General features: G+C 36.7%; 1 protein-coding gene across 1 annotated transcript; it reads right to left on the bottom strand.

The window, feature by feature from the left end:
• Positions 1–9,120: 9,120 nt before the first annotated feature.
• Positions 9,121–12,986, bottom strand: LOC139137983 (uncharacterized). The gene is made up of 5 exons (XM_070706209.1): positions 12,865–12,986; positions 12,197–12,331; positions 11,474–11,584; positions 10,439–10,586; positions 9,121–9,322 (listed from the first exon to the last, which is right to left on the bottom strand). Exons 1-5 carry the CDS (start codon positions 12,925–12,927, stop codon positions 9,252–9,254), a joined length of 528 nt encoding a protein of 175 aa, XP_070562310.1. The 5' UTR covers positions 12,928–12,986; the 3' UTR covers positions 9,121–9,251.
• Positions 12,987–23,777: the final 10,791 nt, after the last annotated feature.

The raw sequence follows: 23,777 nt of genomic DNA, 5'->3' as shown, positions 1-23,777 counted from the left end.
CTATCGGGTTTGAACTCATAACACACGGCAGTCAGTCACCTTGCGGAGAAGCCACAGGCCGAAGTTGCTACAACTTCTCTGACTGCGTCCCCTTTGCACGCCGTTGAGTTCATGAAGCACTCACGCTCGTACACCCACTATCACACATGGCACACACAGACTTTATCGAAGCAATACAATAGTTTACATCAAATACTGTCCTAAAATCGAAAGAACATGTATGTTCTTTCTTAAACCCGTAGAGTAAAATTATCGTATATGCTTGATGTTTGCGTAAAATCGAAAGGGTTTGACTGAGAGTTATAATTTATACACTCGAGGACGAATCAACTGTTGGTTCTTTTAAAGCGAACAACGCCTACTTCTCTAGTATGCGTTGCACTGAATTGCTACTAAGCTTATCAACCTTTCAAATTGAGTGTAAAGTTTAAAGAGTAAATTAACTGTTGTCATCATTCCATCTTTCATCGCTAAATTGCAAACGTAAACAGATTTTCTTGAAGAGGTTCGACAAATCAAAACACTAATTTCTGGCGTTAGTTTCAATTAGCTTTGATGAGCAGTTTAAAGTTCAGTAATGACACAGCATATCTCTGAAATGTTTAATTTTAATGAGACAGAAATTCCATGAAGGCAGAAAAACGATGATAGACTTTCGGAAGAAACATTTTGCGAGATATATATATATATATATATATATATATATATATATAGATATATATATATATATATATATATATATAATATCAGGGCTCGAAATCAACTTTTTTCCCTGGTAGTCCCATTGGGCTACCATTTTCTGAAGTTGGTAGCCCAGCGACAAGGTCTGGTAGCCCATGCATGAATGAAGAGCTTTCTTTTTGTAAAGGATATTTTTATTTATATCTAGACAATGAACGATTTATTTTGCATGATTCTATCCAGGAAGTGAATTTTCTAGTCATTTGACATTAATACCTGCAGATCATAGCCTTAGAAGAACGGTATACCATGTGCGCTGGACAACGGTGACGCCTCAAAGTTTCACGAATTATTCACACATACGCAGAGCTTATATGCAAATTTTGATGTTCGCAATAGCATTTTAGGCTATTGCTTACTTGAATAACGTAATAAAGGTACTTTTCCAGACTGTAGGGAGCGATTAACGGTTTGTTTACAGAATTAAATTATTCAAGCATTTCTTCAGCAAGGCTTGTGGGAAGGGAGCAAGACAGCTTGTTTGACTGTGTGATGAGAGATAGTTCTTCGGCTCCGGTCGTATGGAAAGACAAGAAACTGAATTTACCAACAATAAGAATCTAGTCTATACAAGGATTTATATTTATCTTTCTTGCACACTACAAAGATTGAGGTACAAGTGAGATTACTGTATTTTCTGGTTGGCAGTTTCACTTGTTGTCGTTGTTATACTCATTTTAACACTTCCTTTGTTGTGTTTCGCACCTCCTGCACACTTTTGTTCTCCTGTGTACATACCTTTTTACAGTGAATAATTATGTGGGTACGTTTGTTTTGGGTCACAGTCCTGTGATTCAGTTTTTGCACGGACCACGGTTACTCTATTTTTTACATCCATGGTTACTCTACCCATGGAGTTCCTACCTCCATGCTCTACCCCAACGTGCATGGGGATACATGCAAGATGGTCTTTGCTTAGATTTCTTGTTTTCGAAAACTGATACTATATACCACTGATCGAATTTAGGAATACAACTTATTGCCGTAATGTTTACCGTTGAAGATCAAAACGGCGGCTACTGTCTTGCAGTACCGACACTGATAGTTGCAAAGGTGCCTGATATATCATGAAAGCAATAATACATTACATTTTGTGCAACAAAAGGCTCAATGTGTTCAACTTGAACTGCGAAAAATCAAAGACTTTTCCATCATCATACCGTATGGTTGGAATAGTGGAATCAAATGTAAGCATTAATTTGTCAAAATTGGTTAAATTGTGAATGATCAAGGGTGGAGGTGGGCTGAAACATCGTGGCGCAGTGGTAGAGTCCAAGCCTTTGGAACCATAGTCACTAGAAGTCAGGCCGAATAGAGTTCAATACCCGCACAGGCCCACCTTGATGCAGAGCCACTTGGCGCACCTCTAATGTACAAGCTACCAAAGACAGAGCAAGGCGCGAAAACTAGGCAAGAATACAGCCCCGAGTCTGCAAAGTAGTCTTTTATTAAAATGAGGACAGTGGTTTCCATGGTTGGTATAGTGTATTTTTTCTTTAAAAATAACTTTAATAACTTTATTCTTTGGAGGTAGTAAATTATAATTTATACTTTGTTCTGCTTTCATGACTCATTATCATTATCACTTTGAAAATGTGATGGAAAAATGTGTGCAAAAGTTGGAAAAGGCCAGGAAAACTCTTTCCATGTAGGATATCCCTATCTAGGCTAGCTATTGATTAAGCAAGAAAGTACTGTTACTGTACTACTGACATCAAGGACATTTTTCAAAAAAGCAACATTTGAAAATATGACCAAAAATATACCAACATCACTGTTGTGTAAATCAAAGTCTTGAAATGTGACAAATAAGTCTACTTCTGTGACTTCAACAGGATTGTCTGTACATTAATTGCCGTGCCTGCTAACTGCACTAAAAGCGAGATATGTGGAGAGTGAAAACATTTCATGATACCAGATATTAGGGCTACAGTTCAATTTGGAAAAAGTCTCTGCGATAGTGTAGTCCAGGCATGCAGTGAAACAAAAAGTGTGACACGGTGATATATTCAATTACATCATATGCCATCATCAGTTCGTATAGAACTTGAAGATGAATTCCAACCTATGATCAGGTTGGCCCTGTTACCATGTCCTAATATCTATCCAACAGTAGTAACAAAAATGAATAAAGATAGAAACATCAAAGTAAGACTAAATTAAGCTTCATTAAACCAAGGTAAGTTTACTTCAAGTTGAGATCGATGCGGTCGTTGAAAGTAATGCTTGAGTCAAGGACGATGTTAAAATCCCTGATAAGTTAAGCGTCTAATTTTCGTTATCATTTACTCCCTGATCCCCTTCATTAATTTGTCCTACCGATCACCGGTGCGGGGGCATATAGCCTTGACCAATGACTCGTTAGCAGCTCTCATGATATGCTAACGAGATATTTGGTCAGGGCGATAAGCCCCGCGTTAATGAAGGGGAACAGGAAGGATATAAACTGTTTTCTTTGAAATACTATGACGAGTTAGCGATGGTAAAGTAATAGGTACAAATGTGACACAGGTAAGGCTTATATAATGAAAAAAGGTCAAATACACGACATTTATTGATCATATTCATGAAAAGTTGATGGTCTCACTTATGACAAATAGTTACTTCTCACAACAGACATTGATTTTTGTAATACTTCTATTCCTGCTTTCAATCGTGATTTATTACATTGTTGGAATTCTGTTGACAAAATTCGTAAAGGAATCCCACTGAGTGTTCCTGACATTCTTAAAGAGCTTCTTTTTCAAAATCCACTCATTTTGCATCCCGTTGATAAGTCTCCTTTTACTGCACCAGCCTTTGTCAATGCTAAAGTTACCACTATAGGTGATCTGTTCAATTCTGTGGAAAACCGTTGGTTAACTTCTTCAGATTTGTGTGATTGAGTTGCGATTCATTCACAGCGCATTATTTCTTTATCTTTACAATGTATTTAGGCTATTCCTGTTCGTTTGAAATCCGACATTGAAAATCATTTTTGTAACAACAATCCAAACAATGCGCCAGATACTGTGTATTCTTTTCAGCTGCAACATTCTACAGAGCACAATTATTTTCTGTGTAAAATAGAAAAAAGGTGCAATTTACAAGTACTTGATAATGGCCCATCATTATGCATGTTTACCAGACAGATTAGACACCTTCTGGAGGGACATTTTGAGCATTCCACATTCCATCAAACCAAACTTTGCTTCATGTTATTGTGATCCCATCATAAAGGAAGAAGGGGATTTACAATGACGCATTATGCACGGAGCCTATCAAACTAGTTCTTTTTTGTTCCGTGCTGGTTTTCGTTCAGATGCCAACTGTTCTCTCTGTAATGACATTGATTCACTTTTACATACTTTCCTTGAGTGTCCAAACATTCAACCGCTTCTAGGTGTTATTTCCACTATAACGTCTCGTTTAGTTGAACCGGGGCAAGCAGTAAACATTGCATGGTTTGTCATAAATCCTCCTTTTAAAAACTCTGTATTTATTCATAGACGTGCACTGTCTCTGTTTATTTACCTTTCTACAATGGCTAAGTTGTGTATTCATTTAGCAAGAAGAAATGTGTTTAGGAACCAGGGTCCTGTTGATCCTTTGGACATATTTAAAAGCAAGATTTTCTCCAGATTGAGACTTAAATTTGAGTATTATCGTCTCAATGAAAATTTACATTCTTTTAATATTATTTGGGCTTTTGATGACACTCCTGATGGTCAACTCAATTTTCACATTTAAGAAGCTTTCCTTTTTTTGGCCATCGCTAGGTTGTGTCACCTTTTTTCAATTATTATGTGATAGGTTTAAGATATGTCTTTCTTGCTGACATTTACTTTTGTCATTCATGACGTGTTCTGTTCAATGCCGACCAGCACTTTATAGTGATTTTCTTTTATTTGTATCTTATATTTCCTTTGGTTCCTTGAAATGTAAAATTTTCTTTTTACAGTTTTAGTATGTAGGGACCTATGTGAAATAAAGATATTTGAAAACTACTACTACTACTACTACTACTACTACTACTACTACTACTACTACTACTACTACTACTACTACTACTACTACTACTACTACTACTACTACTACTACTACTACTACTACTACTACTACTACTACTACTACTATAGTACTTACTTAATGATACTCGCATATTATGTCTTATAGAACTTCAGGAGAGATTAAGCTCTTAACTTACAGGGAAGCAATGTGCCAAGTTTGAAATAATAAAAGGTTATTCAAAAAATACCAGGATTTATGTCCGAGCACATGAAAAAAACCCTGAAATTTCTTCCCGCCCACAGAAAATATTGACTTTTTCTTCCCGCCTGCTGATTAGTTTTTAATGGAATATAACGACAAGGACAGTGAAATAGGCTAGTGTCTGATATCAAGGAGAATCCAAGACTATTTTATTCATCTGTACGTTCAAAGAAAAAGACAAAAGAAACCATTGACAAAGAATAATGGGGAAGTGATTTCTTCAAGCGTTGAGAAGGCAGAATTGTGCATGATATCTTTTCATCAATGTACACATGTGAAAAATTCACTACAGGGAAAGAATGAGTGCACATGTTAGATGCAGCTCAGGAACAGGTTCTACCATAGTAATTGAAGAAAGCGAGTATGATAGGGTCAAAGATTAGGAACATGGATGCGAAAAAAGGAAAGGCCCAGACCAAATCATCACCAGAATACTATTTGAGTGTAAGGAACAATTAACACACCCACTGTCAATACTATTCAGCAGATCTGTAAAGGAAAGATACATACCAGTAGATTGGAAGATGGCTAATGCATGTTCAATGTTCAAAAAGGGGAAGAAAAAAGAAGCGGGTAACTACAGACCAGCCAATTTGACATAAGCTTTTTGGAAGCTGATGGAATCATTTTTAAGAGACAGTATCTTTAACCATTCAAAAATTCATCGTTAACTAACACATCTCAACATGGATTTGTATCTGGTAAATCATGCCTGACCAATTGACTTGCTTGAATTTTTGGGGATATAACAGAGTTTGCTGACAAAGGGTCTCCAGTTGACGTCATATATTTAGACTTTACCAAGGCATTCGATAAGGTCCCTCATATATAAAGAAGCTGATGCATAAATTACATGATTGTACACGGCATATTGGAGGACATCTCAAGATGGATACAGCAATGGCTCACTGACCATCAACACAGAGTGGTCGTATTAAAGTGGTAAACGTTCTTCTTGGAAACCAGTATCCAGTGGTGTACTGCAAGGATCCGTACTGGGGCCTGCTCTTTTCGTAATCTTTATAAATGATATTGATAACAGTATCCAAGCGCATCTCAAGAAATTTGATGATGACACAAAAGTTAATAGAGAAATTCAGAGCTTCAGTGACCATAGAGAGAGATTTGGATCGTCTTGTGGACTGGTCTGACAAATGGTTATGTTGGACATATAAACAATCCTAAGTGGAATTATGTTATGGAAAATGTGCCACTAGAAGAAGCGGATGATTACAAAGATATTGGAGTTATAGTGCAAAAAAAGTTTACAACCAAGTATTCAGTGTTCAGTCAGTCAAAAAGGCAGATCGTCTAATTAGCATAATCAAGATCATTCACTTCACACAGGAGATATCATGCGTAAGCTTTATAAGCAAGTTGTGAGACCTCACCCGGAGTATGCTGTTCAAACATGGTCTCCTTGAGGATATACGTTTATTGGAGAAAGTTCAGGCTCGGTTTACCAAGTCTATCAAAGAATGTAGAGGCAAATCATATCTTGAAAAATTATCTTTGCTTGGATTAAATGCCTTGGAAACTCGTCGTGTAACAGGTGATATGACTAGACTGCCTCCCAGTCGCCTGCCTTTTTGGCAGCAAGTTCTGTGGACATAAACATTCACGGTCCCCACGATCTACGCAACAGTCCAACACTTAGCGCGAAAGTCTCATTTCAATTAAGTCTGTATTGACATTTATGTGCCAACAGACTTGGAGCAAGTCTAGGTTACCACAAACGCACGCACGTTCGATCCTATTCTGTCCCATATAGCTCATACATGTTGGACTATGTACATTGATGTACATTTAGTGGGCAAAGGAAATTTGGTGGTTGCGAGAGGCCAGTAGGGAGCTTGAACTGTTTAGGGGAGTGGGGAGCGGGACGGGGGGTCATTCGGCACCACAATCCAGTGGGAGGGCATATTTCCAGCATATGCCAGTCGGTCGGCAGTTACGAACAGCTCTACTTCCCCTCATATAGGTAAAGGTCAGCCTTCGTGATTTAGAAAAAGTGACGAACTTCACCAGTTGGTAGCACCTGTGGTTAATTGAATAAATGGTGACTTTTTTGTGAGGGAAATCCGTCTGCGAACCTGACTATACGTATAGCGACCATACTGTTTCCAACTGCCTTCTAATGCATATCACACGGCGGCCTTTGTGTACGGATTCACAAGGGACTGTATTTTTCATTGTAAACATGTTCCACTTCGTCATAATAGAAACGAGACTGTCTACTGTCATTGTAATACCACAATGTCTTTTAGACTGAAAGAACAGTAAACAAAGAAATAAAAAGTATACAGACAAAATAAATCAAAATAGTATACGAAAAGAAACACAAAAAACGCGGAATACAAAAACAAATGAGTACATAAGCATTAAACTTAGGCCTAAACGAACGATCGAACGAACAAGTCTAATTGTCGCAACCTTTGTTAAAGATATATTTCACGTATTTTACCATACAGTCAGTTTGTTTGTGTAATTATGCATGTATGTATCTAAGCATTTATTCATTTATTTATTTATTTATTTATTCATTAATTATGTGTTTGTTTGTTGTCCTTTTATTTCTTGTTTCTTTTGTCTGTATGTGTTGATTGCCTTTCTGTAATAGTCCGCTATTTGAGGCCCCTGTGAAGGGATGGCCAACGTTAACGCCACGCACGAACATATTTGTCGAGGAGGGACGAGGAATGTAGCACTATTTACGATAGGTGAACATTACATCTCTCGCAACGATTATTTGATTAATGTCACAGGATTTCTACGAAATAAAACTTATTTAATAAACCTCTCTCTCTCTCTCTCTCTCTCTCTCTCTCTCTCTCTCTCTCTCTCTCTCAGGAAATCTGTCGAAACGTTTCAAATGAATGCCTTAGGCTTTGATAACAAAGACTTTAAATTTTGATTTTTGTTTTTTAATAATCTCCGGACACAAATGATCATTTCTTTTACATTGTTTAAGCAGAGAGTAGGACGCAATTTTTGATGACACTTACAAAATCGCTAAGACTACGAAATTTGAAATTCAAACTGGTTATAGCCTAACTAGGTGATTTTACTGTCATACCATGCCATTACTCTCCTCTGTGTTTTTCCGAAATAATATGACTCTGCGCAAGTCTTGTCGAAGAAAAAAAATGGTTTGACTATTTTTCATTTTTTGGAATACCTTGATAGCAGTCTGTAGCCCATATCTAAGAACACTGTATCCACTAACGATGAAAATGGTCTATCGAAGGAATATGGAGACGCTGAGAAATACTGACAAGATAGTTGGTTGCCGCGGGGGGATATGGGTCGTTCGATTTATTTGGTCGGGGGATCCGCAGCATGCAACCATCTCTGAGGCCATTGACGCCAATCTTCATTTAAGACAAACTTGAGAAAAAATTTGCGCCTTTATCACATATAGTTCGTGTGAACGATTTGGACAGGACAAGGACATCCACAACCAGGAAGTGACGATTCGCTTCGATTGAGCTAAATTAATTCGATTGAGCTAAATTAAAGAATTTAAGGCTACAAAGATATCAGGAAATCATATCCATCATCATTCACGTGTCTAAAATTGATCAGTCATTTGGCCAAAGTTAAGTTTAAATTTCACAAGAACTTGTGGCTCACTGGATATCTCTATGGGGAGAGGACACACTTAGAGCGGGACTTGAAAGTACTTGTTGACGTAAACTTAAGCATTTTGAGATATCCTCTTTTCGGAAACATTTATGTGCCACGCCGCAAATGTTTATAACGCACCACTTTCATACAAGTTGGTCTTTCTGGTGATAAAACTACCTTAATCCTCGTTCGTAGCATTTATTTCTTCCGATGGATAGATTTTTCAATACTTTTATAGCAACGGATCAGCTTGAACCCAAGATTTATATACTGGCACAGCGGAATAATTAATGATATTTTTACTCTTTATCATACATTACACGATTATGTATATAAGTATTATAAATAAATTTACAACTGATGAGTATGTTATGATGCCACTGTGTGGAATCTGCTGTCAGATGTGATGTTTTCATGTCGAAGTCCGAAACCCGTCATTCTGTCAGTATGGAGGTTTCATCTGTGAAAAAAACCAAGTAACAATCAAACACACAATTCATTATGCTATAATATATCTTGTATTTCCTTTCAAATCATTACCTTCAAATCATAAGTTACATGACATCTCAATGAAGTCAATAAAATGGAGATTGCTAGGAAGACTTTCAGGAAGAAAGCCGGTCTTCTTTGAGTCAGTCACAAACTTTTAAACAGACAAAAAACACACAGACTTCCCAGCAACCACCCCGTTTGACAGGTGAAACTGAAAGAAAATACACATTAATTGCGTTTTAATTTCTTGTTTATAAAATAAAGTCTTGTTTACACACTAAGACATTTATATAATCACGTATGCATCTATTAGACAGTTTAAGAATTGTCTTCTGATAAGCTGCAATTCAAGTAAAGTGTGAGTCGACCAAAACGATACAGGCAAGTATTCATTTACTTCTAACTCGTATCAACATTGACGAATACTGCTGCTATGCTTCGTAATGTAGAAATGACTCTTTCAGTATACATTGAAAATGTTAACATGTTTGCCCGTCGTATGTTGTTCCTATGTTTGTTGCTGTCACTAAATAGCGTCACCGAGCTTAATCTACCATATAGTGACTATATCCGCCACGAAAATCACGTAAGATTTTCCTTAGCTTAATTCTTTTCTTCACCTCTAGATATCCTAAAACAGAGTCAGATTTTCCACGACAATGAGACTTAAGTTTTCTTTTGTCATAAGAGCTGGCTTACCATTCTCTCCTAGAATGAAGATTTTCTTTTATATCCCACCGACAAACTTTTTGCTCTTCCGAAAGTAAACTTTAGTTCTGACATAGCGCCCTCCCTCGAGGAAACTTTAATATTTCGAAGGCCAGCTTCGTGATCTTACCTAAAGTAACATTTTCGTTTCTCATGCGTGCAGACCAGCTCATCACCCCTCCCCACTGTACATCTTATCCTTTCTTATAAATCTTGTAAAGCTCTCTTGTAGGCCAGCCTGGCACCCTCTGTCGTCACTGCCTTGTGCCCCCTTCTCCCCTACCATGGCATATTAACTTCAATTCCAATAATCCGTTGGATAGCTAAACTACCCGAAGGACAGCCTTTATTCTATACACCCCCGTCTTTGTTCAGCCTGTCTTTGTTGCTGCTCTTGTCGCCGAAATTATTTGACACAATAAGTTAAAAAAATATCTCCTTACATCCGAAGTATCTGAACACTTTTCTAAAAGTTACAAGAATAATTTAATCCCAGATCGATATGTAGTTTTAACGCCTCGTCCCATTTCTCTCAAACTTATCACCTCTCCCTTATCATTTCACAAAACTACAGTTGACATCACACCTAGCTATGCCATAAAATAAAAGTATTGCTTACCGGTATCAGCGGCCTGTCCAGATTTCAACCAATAGATAGCCTTGCCTTCACACTCCTGTTCGATAGTTTCTCCGACTATCATTGAGTTCTTGATAGGACCACCTGCCACAGTGTAATACTCATTGTATCCATTCTCTTGCTTGATTTCCTATCGTAAATAATTGAAGAACGGAAAGACGGACATTCTTTGAGGAATGGATACAAATTCATTCATTCTCAAGAAGAAGAATATGTTTATTCAAATAATAACACACGCCAGCAAGGGCAAGATAACGATTTGTTGCCCGCCCAAGGGATGGTGCTCATGACGGTAATGCTGACGATGCCCGAGCCGAAGGCGAGGGTATCATCAATATTACCGTCATGAGCACCAGCCCGAGGGCAGGCAACAATCGTGATCTTGCCCATGCTGGCGTGTGTTATTAATTTTATTACACCGAACAAGAAAACATGCAAAGACACAAAAACACAAAGACTTCTTCGAGTACAGTTCGCCTTCTGAGTCCGGACCTCAGCGTAAAATGTTGTCAGTGCCGAGTCTAGGGTTGCCGCTGAAAGTTTGCCGATCTCCTCGGTGGGCCCGGCTTTGGCACGTTGTCCACTGCTGCACAGACAGGAGTTCCTGTCTGTGCAGCAGTGGACAACGGGCCAAAGCCGGGCCCAAGCCCTGCAGAGCTCTACAGCCGCTCGGTTAAGCTAGCCGACATGTACAGTAATATCACGTACCGTTATTCTTTAATAAATAATCAAGTCATGTAGATATTCTACACATTGATGATTATGCAGTGCGTTCGCCGGGCCCGAGCCAGGCAGCCATAGCCATTCGCCAGTCAACATGTATGCCTATAGGCCTACACTAATATCACGTACGGTGATTCTTTTATTGAATAATCAAGTTCAATATAGGCATTCTACATATTAAATACGATTATTATCCCAGCAATGTGCCAAGCGCCTGTCGAGTAATTGATTTCTTTATGTTCGTTGAAAATTCTCTGTCGTCGGCCTGCAAGTAGAGAGTAGAAATAACGTTACCTTGCCGGATTCCAGTATAGGTTTCAGTTCTTCTGGAGTTATGAATTTGTTACTATCCAATGGCAGTATGTAACAAGCATTGCGTTCTTCGTGGACGATGGCAGCAAGTCCCTGTGAATGTAAAGGTAAGGTTGACATCATTAAGAAAATATTAAACTCTTTGAATGATGGAAGTATCGCAAAAAAAGATAATTCAAAATACATAGCTGACATATCTAACATTGTCATGATCGTTTTTGAGTCCTATAGTGTTTTACTTTAATTTACTAATTGCCAAAACTAAACGCTTTACCAGTCTCTACAGCTAGCTCCACGCTCAGTATATTTTCCTGTAGGCCTACATGCGCGCAGGCGTTGAAACTTCAATGTGTTAGTTTCCGTATCATTCCTTAAAGTTGATGCCCATCGTGCCAATTCTATCAACTCATGAAGACGGTTCACACGTGCGCGTACATGCAAGAGTAATATCAACTTCTTCCAAAGGGAAAATAGATGAAAGAAAATGACAACTGTACCATTAATGCCTCTCCTGACTCAGCCTGTTGTAGTCTATGGTGAGTATGGAGGAAAACGTCCTGCGTGATGTCACTAGCTGTGGCTCAACATTTGAATATGTACATTTCAATTTTACTAACATTATGCACATATCGCCCGAGGTTAATATAAATCGACAATGAGATGCAAAGATTACAGATCCAGACAAATGTATATACTTAGTCTTACCGTGTCGAAATCAGCCACAGTTTTTGCATCCGATCCATATTCTCTGAATATCTCAACGTTTTTCTCTTCATCCACAATGACTAACTCTTCTTTCTTTTCTCCGTTGTGTTCAACTATCAAAGGGTATGATTTAGCCTAGATACAGTAATTTAAGAAACAAAAATCGTTTCATAGGAGTAGACTTTTAACCTCCGTGAGCTTACACACTCCAATAAAAAGCTTAATATTTATGTTGACTGTACTTACGGTTTTCCTACAAATGGCAAGTAATGAGGAAAATAATACGGAAGAAAAACGAAAAATTTGAGCAGAGGAGACCGTCGATTTTCCATTGTACGATCGTGTTTATTTTGAGTTGTGAACTTTGGGTTAGTGCTTAACTAGCTGCAATTGTTAGTTAGTATCATCAACGCCTGAAATGGTTCTGACAAAAAAATTGAACCACTATACAAAACCAGCCTAAGTGAACACACAAAATGTTATTAAAATTGTCACACTTTCTTTGAATTCGAATCGTACATTTACACAAAATATCGGGAAACTTAACCATATACATATCTAAAATGTCTGCTACCAAATTTTAGCTTTCTTTGATTAATTAAACCAACGCACTGCAAAAATCGTACTGCTTACAAACATTCTAAGCATAGTTCTCGATAATCGCTTACCCATGTCTGACCAATACAGCCAGTGACGACCAACAGACAAAATACAACGACGAAGTCCTTCATTCTTGCGATCTTGTCAATCTTCTTACAGCTGAGTACGTACTGAGTTGTCTTCTGCAGAAGTTGTTATCCAACAGCCAGTACGAGGCTTATTTATACATTTGACTCAACAGAGGGAGGCCATCAAGTGAGTGAAATTCCCACGAAATAGGCTTCAATGGTTGTGTGGTCACGGTAAGTAATGAATAAAGTATACTTTAGAAACTTTTAAATAAACAGAGTTAAATGAAATAGTATTCGTTTCATTCGGTACATTAACCTTAATAGGTTAATATATGTGTAATTTATTGATGTAATAGCTAATAATTTTCTAATCGTCATAAATGTACAGCTACGCACAACTTCTGTGGCTGTTGAATTAAAGCTCCATAAGCTGTGTCTTTTGGCTATTTTTTCAGAACTTTTGTTTTGTGGTTTCCCTACACTTTCTGCATTGAATCCCTAAATTGTAATTTACTGCCAAGTATTCAGCATATGAACACAACCTATATGAGTATAATCTCCATTGTTATTGTTGAAAATCGTATTCAAGTCCGGACTAGAATTCATTGGTAAACAATCAACAATGACCACTACACACATACAAGCTGTGTAGACAAAAATACTCGAAATTTCAGCATGACAAAACGGATTAGGGTCAGAACATAGTAGTTGATATACAGAAGCAGAATACTGGAAAATGTGCCGCAAGTTACAGCTTATGTCCCTTTAACTCGAAAATGTATGTTAACTTTAAAATTTAGAAAGCCGTTCTCTTTGTATCTTTTTGAAGAATTTCGACATCTGTGAATATGTTGTGGTCGTTGTTTTCTATAAAAGAATGCGTGAATAGCAGAGCATGGCAGCCCTGCTTATCACCTATACGCTTTTGGAAAAGGTTAAATGAGCACAATCGGTTTCTTTGTAACCGCCATAAACAATATCAAAGAAGAAAACTGTCATATCACAATCATTAGTGTTCAGATTACAAAATATTACATCGGAAAATCGGAAATGATCTTTACAGTTTAAAGAATTTTTGAAATGTTGCACTCTAAAATATTTCAATGTGTGCTGAAGACTTTTACAGAGTGTACTTAACTTTTTAATGATACGATATCAATTCACTGTGACAAAAATATATCGCGAACAAAATACAATACAATATGCTTTCTGTTGGTGTGTTGTTCAACATCAACGTTTGTATTGCAAAATGAGGGAAATACTTCTTCGTACACAAACCGCGCAGCTGAAGCAGGTAAATAGTTAAGTTTTTATTTTTTTGTAATTTTCAAATGGAACAATAGTTATTGACTTACATATTTCTTTCCCAGACATGTCGAATGAAAGTTTCATTATGCATGACGCTATCATAAAATGGAAAGTACATGTTTGTTCCATCCTAAACCTGTCGGATGAAAATATCATAATTTATGTTTTATGCTGCCGTAAAATCAAAAGTGCTTGACTAAAAATCATATACACTGCTGGAAATCGAAGAGAAAACTCACTGTTGGCACTTGTAAATGATATTCAAGAACGGCTAGCCTACGTCTGTCGCCGGATGCATGACTTGCAGTCATATGTCACTAATAACCTTTCTGATTGAGGGCAAATTTTAAACAAGAGAAGATACAGTAAGGGCACGATAACATCTCTGAAATTTAACGTCCTATTTTGAAGAGAAAGCACCTTGAAGGGAGAAAAATTGTGGTAGACTTTTGGAAGAAACGTTTACGTATTTGATACATATTTCACGTTATGCGTTATAACAAAAATGATAAAATATCACGAGAAAACAAAATTTCAACATTTGATCATAATTCATGACGAATTTATGACTTATCTCGCCCCGATGAGCCTTTCAACCAAAGTATCAAACAAGATTAAAGAATAAAGTTTGAAACGTGAAATAAAAACAATAATATATGTTTTTATCAAAATATAAACTTTGAATGAAAAAACCTCCATAAGTCATCGCCAAGTAAGATATTTGCAATAATTTTGCATTGAAATCTGACTTGTGGAATACAAAAAAGCGGAGTTTTTTTGCAATATTCAACTTTTTCCTAAAATAACATAATGTACACATCGTTCGATTCAATAGGGCTGTTCTGTATGATTTGAAATATAGCTATAGACGTAGTTGTTGAAAAGCGTTTTACGAATACATTAGAAAGTAAAACGAGAAATTATTCAAGCGGAAAAACCTACTACGCATTGACAACACCGACGACTAAATTGATGGAGTTAACATTTGCACCACAATTATAATTATCATAAATCGTGTTTACGATACTTATTAGTATTTGTGTAGCTCTACTTAACGTCTGCATTGAGAGTGATAGTGAAGATTTATTTAGCTTTATAATATGGATGGTTTCTATAGGATACCCTCTATAATATCGTCAGGGGCATGTACACCTTCCCTTTTCACTCTGCAATGCAATCTCATTAAGGCAGTGACATTAAGGTAAACTGAGCCTCGATCGGGGCCAGATATTCAGACTCTCAAACTTTTACAATTCTCTCGTAATCTACAACTTGTTGGTGCTCATTTTAAAGCTCTTGGAGTAAGAAACATTTTCACTGTCTTAATTATTTTGAAAATAAAAATTCTTATTTTTCCCCATAGAGTTAGCACAGGGATAGCGGCCATTTTTAATTCCAAATATCGGTAAATATTTGGCAATTTTCATCTCTACAAAAAATTGCACGATGACCCCTAAATATTATTCTTGATTCAGTAAGAGTATGGCTGAATATTTCATATATATGGCAAAGTTTAAGAAAAAGTTTAAGTTTTTCAATTTCAAGGCGCATACTTCCTTAATAGAACTGAAAAGTTTGCCTGTTGTGCTTCTTTCACCCAGCCAATTCATTAAGGTTTTGATCTGATCAGTACCGATAGGTCACTTCTGTCATTTCCACATTACACGCTGTAAAATTGAATGATTTTTATTATTTTATCAACTTATATGTGCAACGGATTTGATGTATAGTCCTTTCCTTACGGAGATAGGCCTAAGTGACGGTGAAAATAGTGAAAAGGTCGTGAACGAGCACGCGATTGTTCAGACCTCAGAGCGACACTCAGGCAGAGTTCCATCTGTGAAAGTGCATATCGGGCCGAAGAACCAAAATCGGTCTTTCACAGCGATTGTGAGTTTGCCACCGTTCCTATTGGCTGATGGTATCACATATGCCGGTGAATGCCGACAAATCTACGCGCACATCAACCATCTGCCAGCGGAGCATATATGCCAGTGGTACAACTGAGTATTCGCAAATTTCATTTTATTGGTGCCAATAGGCTACTAGCACAACCTCCAGTGTGTCAGTTAGCAATCGGCGCACCTCAGTGTCACTATCAACACATTTGCCACTTGGTCTGGCTTGGTAATTGACACATCTACCGCTGAGGTGTTGACTTGACTAATACTCTAACACGAACATCACCTATATTACATGTAACGTTTTGTTACTGTTATATGACTTTACGAGGGATCGAAGCTACCGATCTAAAAAATAGAAGACCTTATTGTGAATTCATTGTCAGGTCACCTTGCCTTTCAAGAAACGAAAATAGACCAATAACTAAAGAGCAGGTTTTTGTCAACTTCTATCTCTAAGCAAATTAACGTAAACGCACTATTTTCAAAGGAGAACATGGAACTAAAATAAGATATTACAGTCAATGTCAACAATCACTATTAATACGAGAATATGGAATTGAGGACATTCACTTTAAACGTAGACCTTAGAGAAACTACAGTGTATATGCTTTAATTATAAATAACGATAACAATTTTAGCAGAATTGTGAAATTGAACTCAATTACCTAGCTGTAGGGACGGCTAATACGGCAGAAAAAGCCGGCGCACGGCCCTAGGGCTACAATTATTGCAGCTAAAATAAATTGCTGTGAAATGCAGTACATTAATATTTTAGACAACAGTTTCATGTTTCCAGCATTTGAAACAAAACTATCATGCATTTTACATTTATTTATTTTCTAAAGCGCCTTTTCTATCATAACAATATTCAAAAGCGCTGTACAAATGCAGCGAGCGATCATAAACTCAGTAAAATAAGTTCAAAACTCCAGACAATTACAATTAGAACATCGCATCTTGACAAATTATTAAATTTCTTTAGACCCACGCATTGTATTGTTTTGTAAACACTTTAATTTATCAAATACTAAAAACTGAGGCATTCCGTACAGAATCGAGTTTGCATAATCCAGATGGGAGGTACATTTAATGAATGAATGAATGAATCAAAGAATGAATGAACTGATATTTCAGTTGAGTTTTAACTCAAGAATTAACGTATACATCGTATGTTGTGTAGATTATGATTCACTTTTCTTCATACTTGATTAACATGGCATTCCATGGACAAATGTGAATCTAACCATCCACCAAGACTCCTCACATGATCAACTATTTTGATATTTTCGTTTCCAATTCTGACATGATCAAATTTTATCTTAACTGTTGCACAAAGCCTATGAATCTGAGATTTTTGTTCGGGGCATGGAGTATGTCATATTATACAAATGACGTGATTAAATATCTGCAAAAGAGAACAGTTTCAAATACGAAATGTGAAAATGGGATTCTATTGTGGCTTTTGGAAACATACAAAATTAAAGCGATCGGGTTTAGGATGTAAAAATAGGTTGTTAAGAGGAGAGACTTCCCGTTTTGTTTTGTCGTGAAAAGAAAAGTTTTCTCTCACAAACTTGAACCCTTTTTTGCGTAGTCCCATATTTACTCTCTCCTCGATTACAATTACAAATACTTGTGATGGCATTACATTGGATTCAGAGTGCACATATATGTTTCGTCACTCATTCTGGTACCAATGAAGTAACACAGAATCAAATTCGCAAATCAATCAAGCCTTTGTCCACTCAAAGAAAAATTGTCAGAACGGAACTAAATTTCAGAGACTCGTTGATGAAATCTGAAACTTGTCTACTTCTTGTGTGTCCTACAGTGCCTATGTTCAAATGATGTGTTATTAGCTCCCATAGCCATATGTATATATGGCAATGGAAGCTATTCTTATAGGCTAGGGAAATGTCTGTATGTATGTATGTCTGTATGTCTGTATGTCTGTATGTCTGTCCGTCAACATCAAAAACTCCAAAACCGCTGCACATTTCATCTTGATATTTGGTGTGTACATGGATGATGGGCTGTAGATGAGATTTTGTTCAAATGAAGTTGTCATTGCCAAAAATATGCAAATTAAGTGAAAAAATGTAAAAACAGTCAAAATTGAAAATCTCAATAACCACTGAGCAGATTACATGAAAAATTAGCATGTAAGTACTTTGGGCTGACCTGAAATAATTGTGCTTTTTTTTTAATTTTTGATATTGTTGAAAATATACAAATTAGTGCCAAAAAAGGCGTTTTTGGTAAAAAATCTCCTTCTTCATAACCGCTGGTCAGACAGCTTTGATATTTGGTATACAGGTCCCTAGGGATAACCTAATTTAGATTTGTTCAAATTGTGATGAAATATGCAAATCTGTATTTTTAAGGAATTTTTTTGTCATTTTCGGTCAAAAATTTATTTCATCAAAACCGCTCGTCTGACAGCTTTGATATTTGGTATACAGGTTCCTACAGATAAACTAAATATGATATATAGAATATATGATGAAATCTGCAATTTTGTATTTTTTGTGCAATTTTTGACATTTTTGGTCAAAAAATGTGTTTCTCAAAAACTACTTGTCTGATGCCTTTGATATTTGGTATACAGGTCCCTAGGGATAACCCAATTTGGATTTGTTCAAATTGTGATGAAATATGCAAATCTGTATTTTTAAGGAATTTTTTTGTCATTTTTGGTCAAAAATTTATTTCATCAAAACCGCTCGTCTGACAGCTTTGATATTTGGTATACAGGTTCCTACAGATAAACTAAATATGATATATAGAATATATGATGAAATCTGCAATTTTGTATTTTTTGTGCAATTTTTGACATTTTTGGTCAAAAAATGTGTTTCTCAAAAACTACTTGTCTGATGCCTTTGATATTTGGTATACAGGTTCCTGGGGGTTATCCAAGTGTGATATAGTGAAATTTGATGAAATCTTCAATTTTTGTATTTTTGGGTCAATTTTTGCCGTTTTTGGTCAAAATATTTGTTTCTCAAAGTTACTCATGTGATAGCTTTGATATTTGGTATACATTTTTATACATAATTATGATGAAATCATCAATTTGTATTTTTGCAGCTAATTTTGCCGTTTTAGGTCAGGCCATCCTGAAATGAGCCATCAAAGATCTCAACCATCTTCATCAATACATATGTCACAAAAAGTTGCTCTCTACATAACACAGCAGAGCTCTGTCGACTATTGGGTCGCTTCTTTTTTCAAAACCGCTGGTCAGACAGCTTTAATATTTGGTTAACAGGTCCCTAGGATGACCTTAGTGAGATGATTTCATACAGTCAGGAAATACTTAATTTTGTATCCATGTCTATAGTAGCTTCAGGGACATTGGCCCTATGTTTAAGATAATGTTGTGATTCAGTAAGCATTTGAAATGGTAAACTGTATTTGGTGTTGAAATGCGGTAAAAAATAATGAGAAAACATAGCTGAGGTGATTTCAGCAGGTTTGGTTTCCAACAAATATATTCAAAGTTTTTTTCAATGTTAAAGAGTGATGGAGGGGGGGGGGGTCCTGGCAGATTTTGAAAAAATCCAAACAAATGTCAATAAAAAAATCAGCCACAGAAGGTTTGTCAAAAAGAAAAGGTGGGATAGTGGGAAAAAAAAGAATGTACAGTGTATCGGATAAAAAAGATGTTCCTCATCAATCTTTCAGACAGCCCCCTTTTATCAAATGGTACACCCTGATGTATTTTTGTGTGCCATTAATAATGCAGTGTATTTTAGTTAAGATGTCAATCAAGTTAGGTAAGGATTTGAAAGGAATAGTCAAGTTCACCACAGTTTAACTTTATCTTGTGTCATCATCCTTGTGTAATTGGTTAAGTTTGTAAGTTGCTCCAGATGTGGATGTACCAGCTGTTCTGGAAGAAAACAATGTTTACTTTCCCTATAGGGTTTCTGAGTTAATGATTGCATGTTGAAATCTCTCCATGTATCTGGTGCATGGGCAAAATGTAAATATTGGTTGGATGTTATGTATTTCAGTCTATGTCAAATATTGTAAATGAAAAATCAAGAACAGTTTGCTGTGTGCTTGTAAAAGATAACATGTATGTCAATACATATTAAAACTGCCTTGCAGTTTGATTGTCTTAAAAATTATCACAGAAGTAGAAAACGAAAAGAAACTAATCAAATTGCTGTAACATATTCACCCTCAGTGTCTGTAGGCCTATACTTAACTATTTTATCATTACATTCAGCTTTTTGTTATATCTTTATCACTCTCCATGGGCCAAGGCACACTTGGGGTCAATGTCATCACTCTGTGCCAGTCTGTGAATGTCAGTCTGTCTGTATTTAGGCCCATGTTTCATACAATTGGTGGTTTGTTTTGATAACTTTATTTGGTATATAGGGATAACCTAGCAATACAATTTTTTTGACAAAATGTGACATGACTTCGGTGACCTTTGACCTCAAATATACATATTGTCCATAACTCAGTAACCACAAGTGCTACACCCTTCATGTATGGTATGATGGGACACCTTATGATGCCACATATTGTACCTCATTAATTATGTGCATATCTAATTTGAGCAAGCCAATAGAGCCAGAGGTCTGATTTTTGATATAAAGGGATAACTATAGGAGAGAATTTTTTTTGACAAAATGTAATGTGACCTCGGTGACCTTTGACCTCAAATATACATATTTGTCCATAACTCAGTAACCACAAGTGCTACACCCTTCATATCTGGTATGATTGGACACCTTATGATGCCACATATTGTAGCTTATTAATTATGCACATATCTCATTCAGAGCAAGCCAAGAGAGCTGGATGTCTGATTTTTGGTATAAAGGGATAACTATAGGAGAGAATTTTTTTGACTAAATGTCATGTGACCTTGATGACCTTTTACCTAAAATATATGTTTTATGTCAATAAATAAGTAACCACAAGTGCTATGTCCTTTGATTTAGTAGGATGGGAGACCTTATGACAACACACGCTTTACCTCATTAATTTTGCACACATCTAATTCTGGGCAAGTGAATAGAGCTAGAGGTCTGATTTTTTGGCATATAGGGATTAATTAGCAATATAATTTTTTTTTCAAAATGTCATGTAACCTCAATGACCTTTGACCTTGATTATACATATATATGCATATCTCAATAACCACAAGTTCTATACCCTCCAATTTTGATAGGATATTAGACCTTAAGATGTCACAATTTGTACCTCATTATTATGCGCATATGTATTCTTGGCTGTCCAATACTGCTAGAGGTCTGATCTTTTTTCCCGATTTAGAACCATAACTTAGACATGCCTCATTTGTTTCAAATTGGGAACAACGACATAGACCTATTTGCCCATAGATCTCAACATATACACTCCAGTGATACTTCTCAATGACCACATTTCCCTGCCCCATCAAGACTAATACTCCTATTACAAGTGGGGACTGTCATTGTCAATGACTTGTTTAGTTAATGGTTGTATCACAGTATTCGATATTCTAATTCTGTATTTTTTCCATTTTATGTTCTGAATAAATACATTAATAAACATATTTCACTGTCTCCAGTACATTACATTTAAGTATTTTCACTTCGTGCACTTTATCCCTTTCACACATGTTCAAATATCTGACCAGAGAACAAACACTAAATAGTCCAGGATGGGAGCTACAGTGTATTGACGCTATTTTTTGTTCTCCGACACTACCGTATTTACCCCTTTCACTGTCAGTATAGAAATAACGGGCGACGCGCTGACCATTAACGTTTATTTGTGGGCAAGGGCGAGAGGAAAGCAAAAAATTAACGGGCGAGGCTTGCCGAGCCCATTAATTTGGCTTTCCTCGAGCCCGCGCCCACAAATAAACGTTAATGGTCAGAGCGGAGTCTGTTATTTCCATTATATTATCAGCGAACCCAAGAAAACCGTCAAAATTCCCGAAAATTTCAGGAGCGAACGACAACTGGGCCCCAGAAACTGAGCAATACGCGACGCACTGTCACGCGCGCTGTAAAAATTGGCAAATCCGGAGATGTTTTCAGAAAAAAAGTATCTCAACTTGACCTACAAGTGCTCCATTTTATTTTGTGATTGATTATGATTTACGTTTGAGCTGTAAACTTACGATACTTTGAGTTGTTAATCTTATTATCCATATTCACGGGCATGTAAACAGACCATTACTGTGTATTTGTGGTCAGTCACGTGGTTCAGCTCGACCAATCAAAATGCGACGGGCAGGGCATGGTAATATAACTGTCAGTAACGGAATAATACATCACAAGGGTTCATGTCATTAATGACCAGTGAAATCTACAAACCCTATTAATATCTCGTAAGGCCAGTACCTTTTTCATAATGTATGTTTTTTATATACAGTAAACTGCAGTTTCTTGTTTACCCTAGGCCTTGTTTAAGTCGGTGATTGTATAAAATAAAGTAATCTCAGCAAGTTTCAACTCATTATCATTACTTTTGTAATGAAATGATTGACTTAGATTCCTCAGTATGATCCTTCGACGTCTTTCACGCCCGGGCTTTCACGCTCCTGAGAGGCGAACTATCCGGGCTATGGACTTGCGCATGCGTGGAGTGAACGCTTTCGGCAGTAAGTTTTTCCACAGTCCCTGCAGCTGCAGGGACTGTGGTTTCTCCCAGAATATAGAGTGATTCACTAACTTAGTTTATTTACAGACGTGGACCATGTACCAAGTCTATGTTCACCCAAAAAGCTTGTTGAGGGTACGATGTTGAATTTAAATGTCAACACTGTCTGTAGCCTACAAGAATAAACTGCATTGTTATTGTTGACAAGAGAATTCTGGTCCGGACTGGAACTGAAATGTAAATAATGTCAGTGCATTTTAACACATTCCGACGTTGTGCTGACACGCTAAATAACAGGTGTTTCAACAAGCTTTAGGAAGTTGAACAAGAACTTACGTTTGATAGACAACCAAAAAATAATTTGAAAACATCATCAAAAGTTACAGGTGCTGTGGTCCTACTACCTCCATGTTTTGTGCAAAGATGAGTGATTTTGACAATGGAGGAGTCTGGATCAGTACTTATTTGACTAAAAAGCAGCTCACCAACGATCTGACGAAGGGTCTTGATCTAGGCTAATTTTCCAAAGCAAGTAGCAGTCTAGTGTGCTTGATAAAATAGCGAAACCCTTCTCTGCCAAATAAAAATTATTTTCGATCCAGCCTTCCATTTCATATATGACTCTCTCTTCTCACCCCTCCAATCCCCACCCCTCCCTTGGGAGCCATGTTGGTACATGCTGCATGCTGTACGCGTGTAACCGTGTAGTGACGCGTGACGCTGTTAAAGTTTACGCTGACGTCACGACCCGGAAGCTATCTTCATATCCATATTGCATTTATATATTTTGTGTCAATTGTCCTTGTCGTACCAATTTCATTGTGTGAATATTTTGTAAAGCCAAGATAACAACATGTCTTTGTCAAATTCGATGACTCATTAATTCTGTCGAGAAAATTCGACAAGCCTATGAAGTCCAATCTAAAAATAGATAGTGTCTACTATGGTGTTGTACTTTTCTAGGTTTATATTCAATCGTAATCTTTAAAACGTAATTATTTTAGCACTTAAAATTATAAAAATAAAATAAATACTATTTTTAAAGGCTAAGAATGTCGATAACTGTGATTTATATTACCTTTT

The sequence above is a fragment of the Ptychodera flava genome, chromosome 8, assembly GCF_041260155.1.
Source record: "Ptychodera flava strain L36383 chromosome 8, AS_Pfla_20210202, whole genome shotgun sequence".
In the NCBI taxonomy this organism is placed as follows: Eukaryota; Metazoa; Hemichordata; class Enteropneusta; family Ptychoderidae; genus Ptychodera; species Ptychodera flava.
This window is presented reverse-complemented; position numbering and strand designations above follow the sequence as displayed.

Excerpts from the sequence above, each read along its gene's own strand:
- LOC139137983 (XM_070706209.1), bottom strand. The coding sequence starts at position 12,927 with ATGAAGGACTTCGTCGTTGTATTTTGTCTGTTGGTCGTCACTGGCTGT. Across the intron at positions 11,585-12,196 it reads CTGTGGCTGATTTCGACACG|GGACTTGCTGCCATCGTCCA; the intron begins GTAAGACTAAGT and ends TTACATTCACAG. Across the intron at positions 10,587-11,473 it reads CTATACTGGAATCCGGCAAG|GAAATCAAGCAAGAGAATGG; the intron begins GTAACGTTATTT and ends TATTTACGATAG.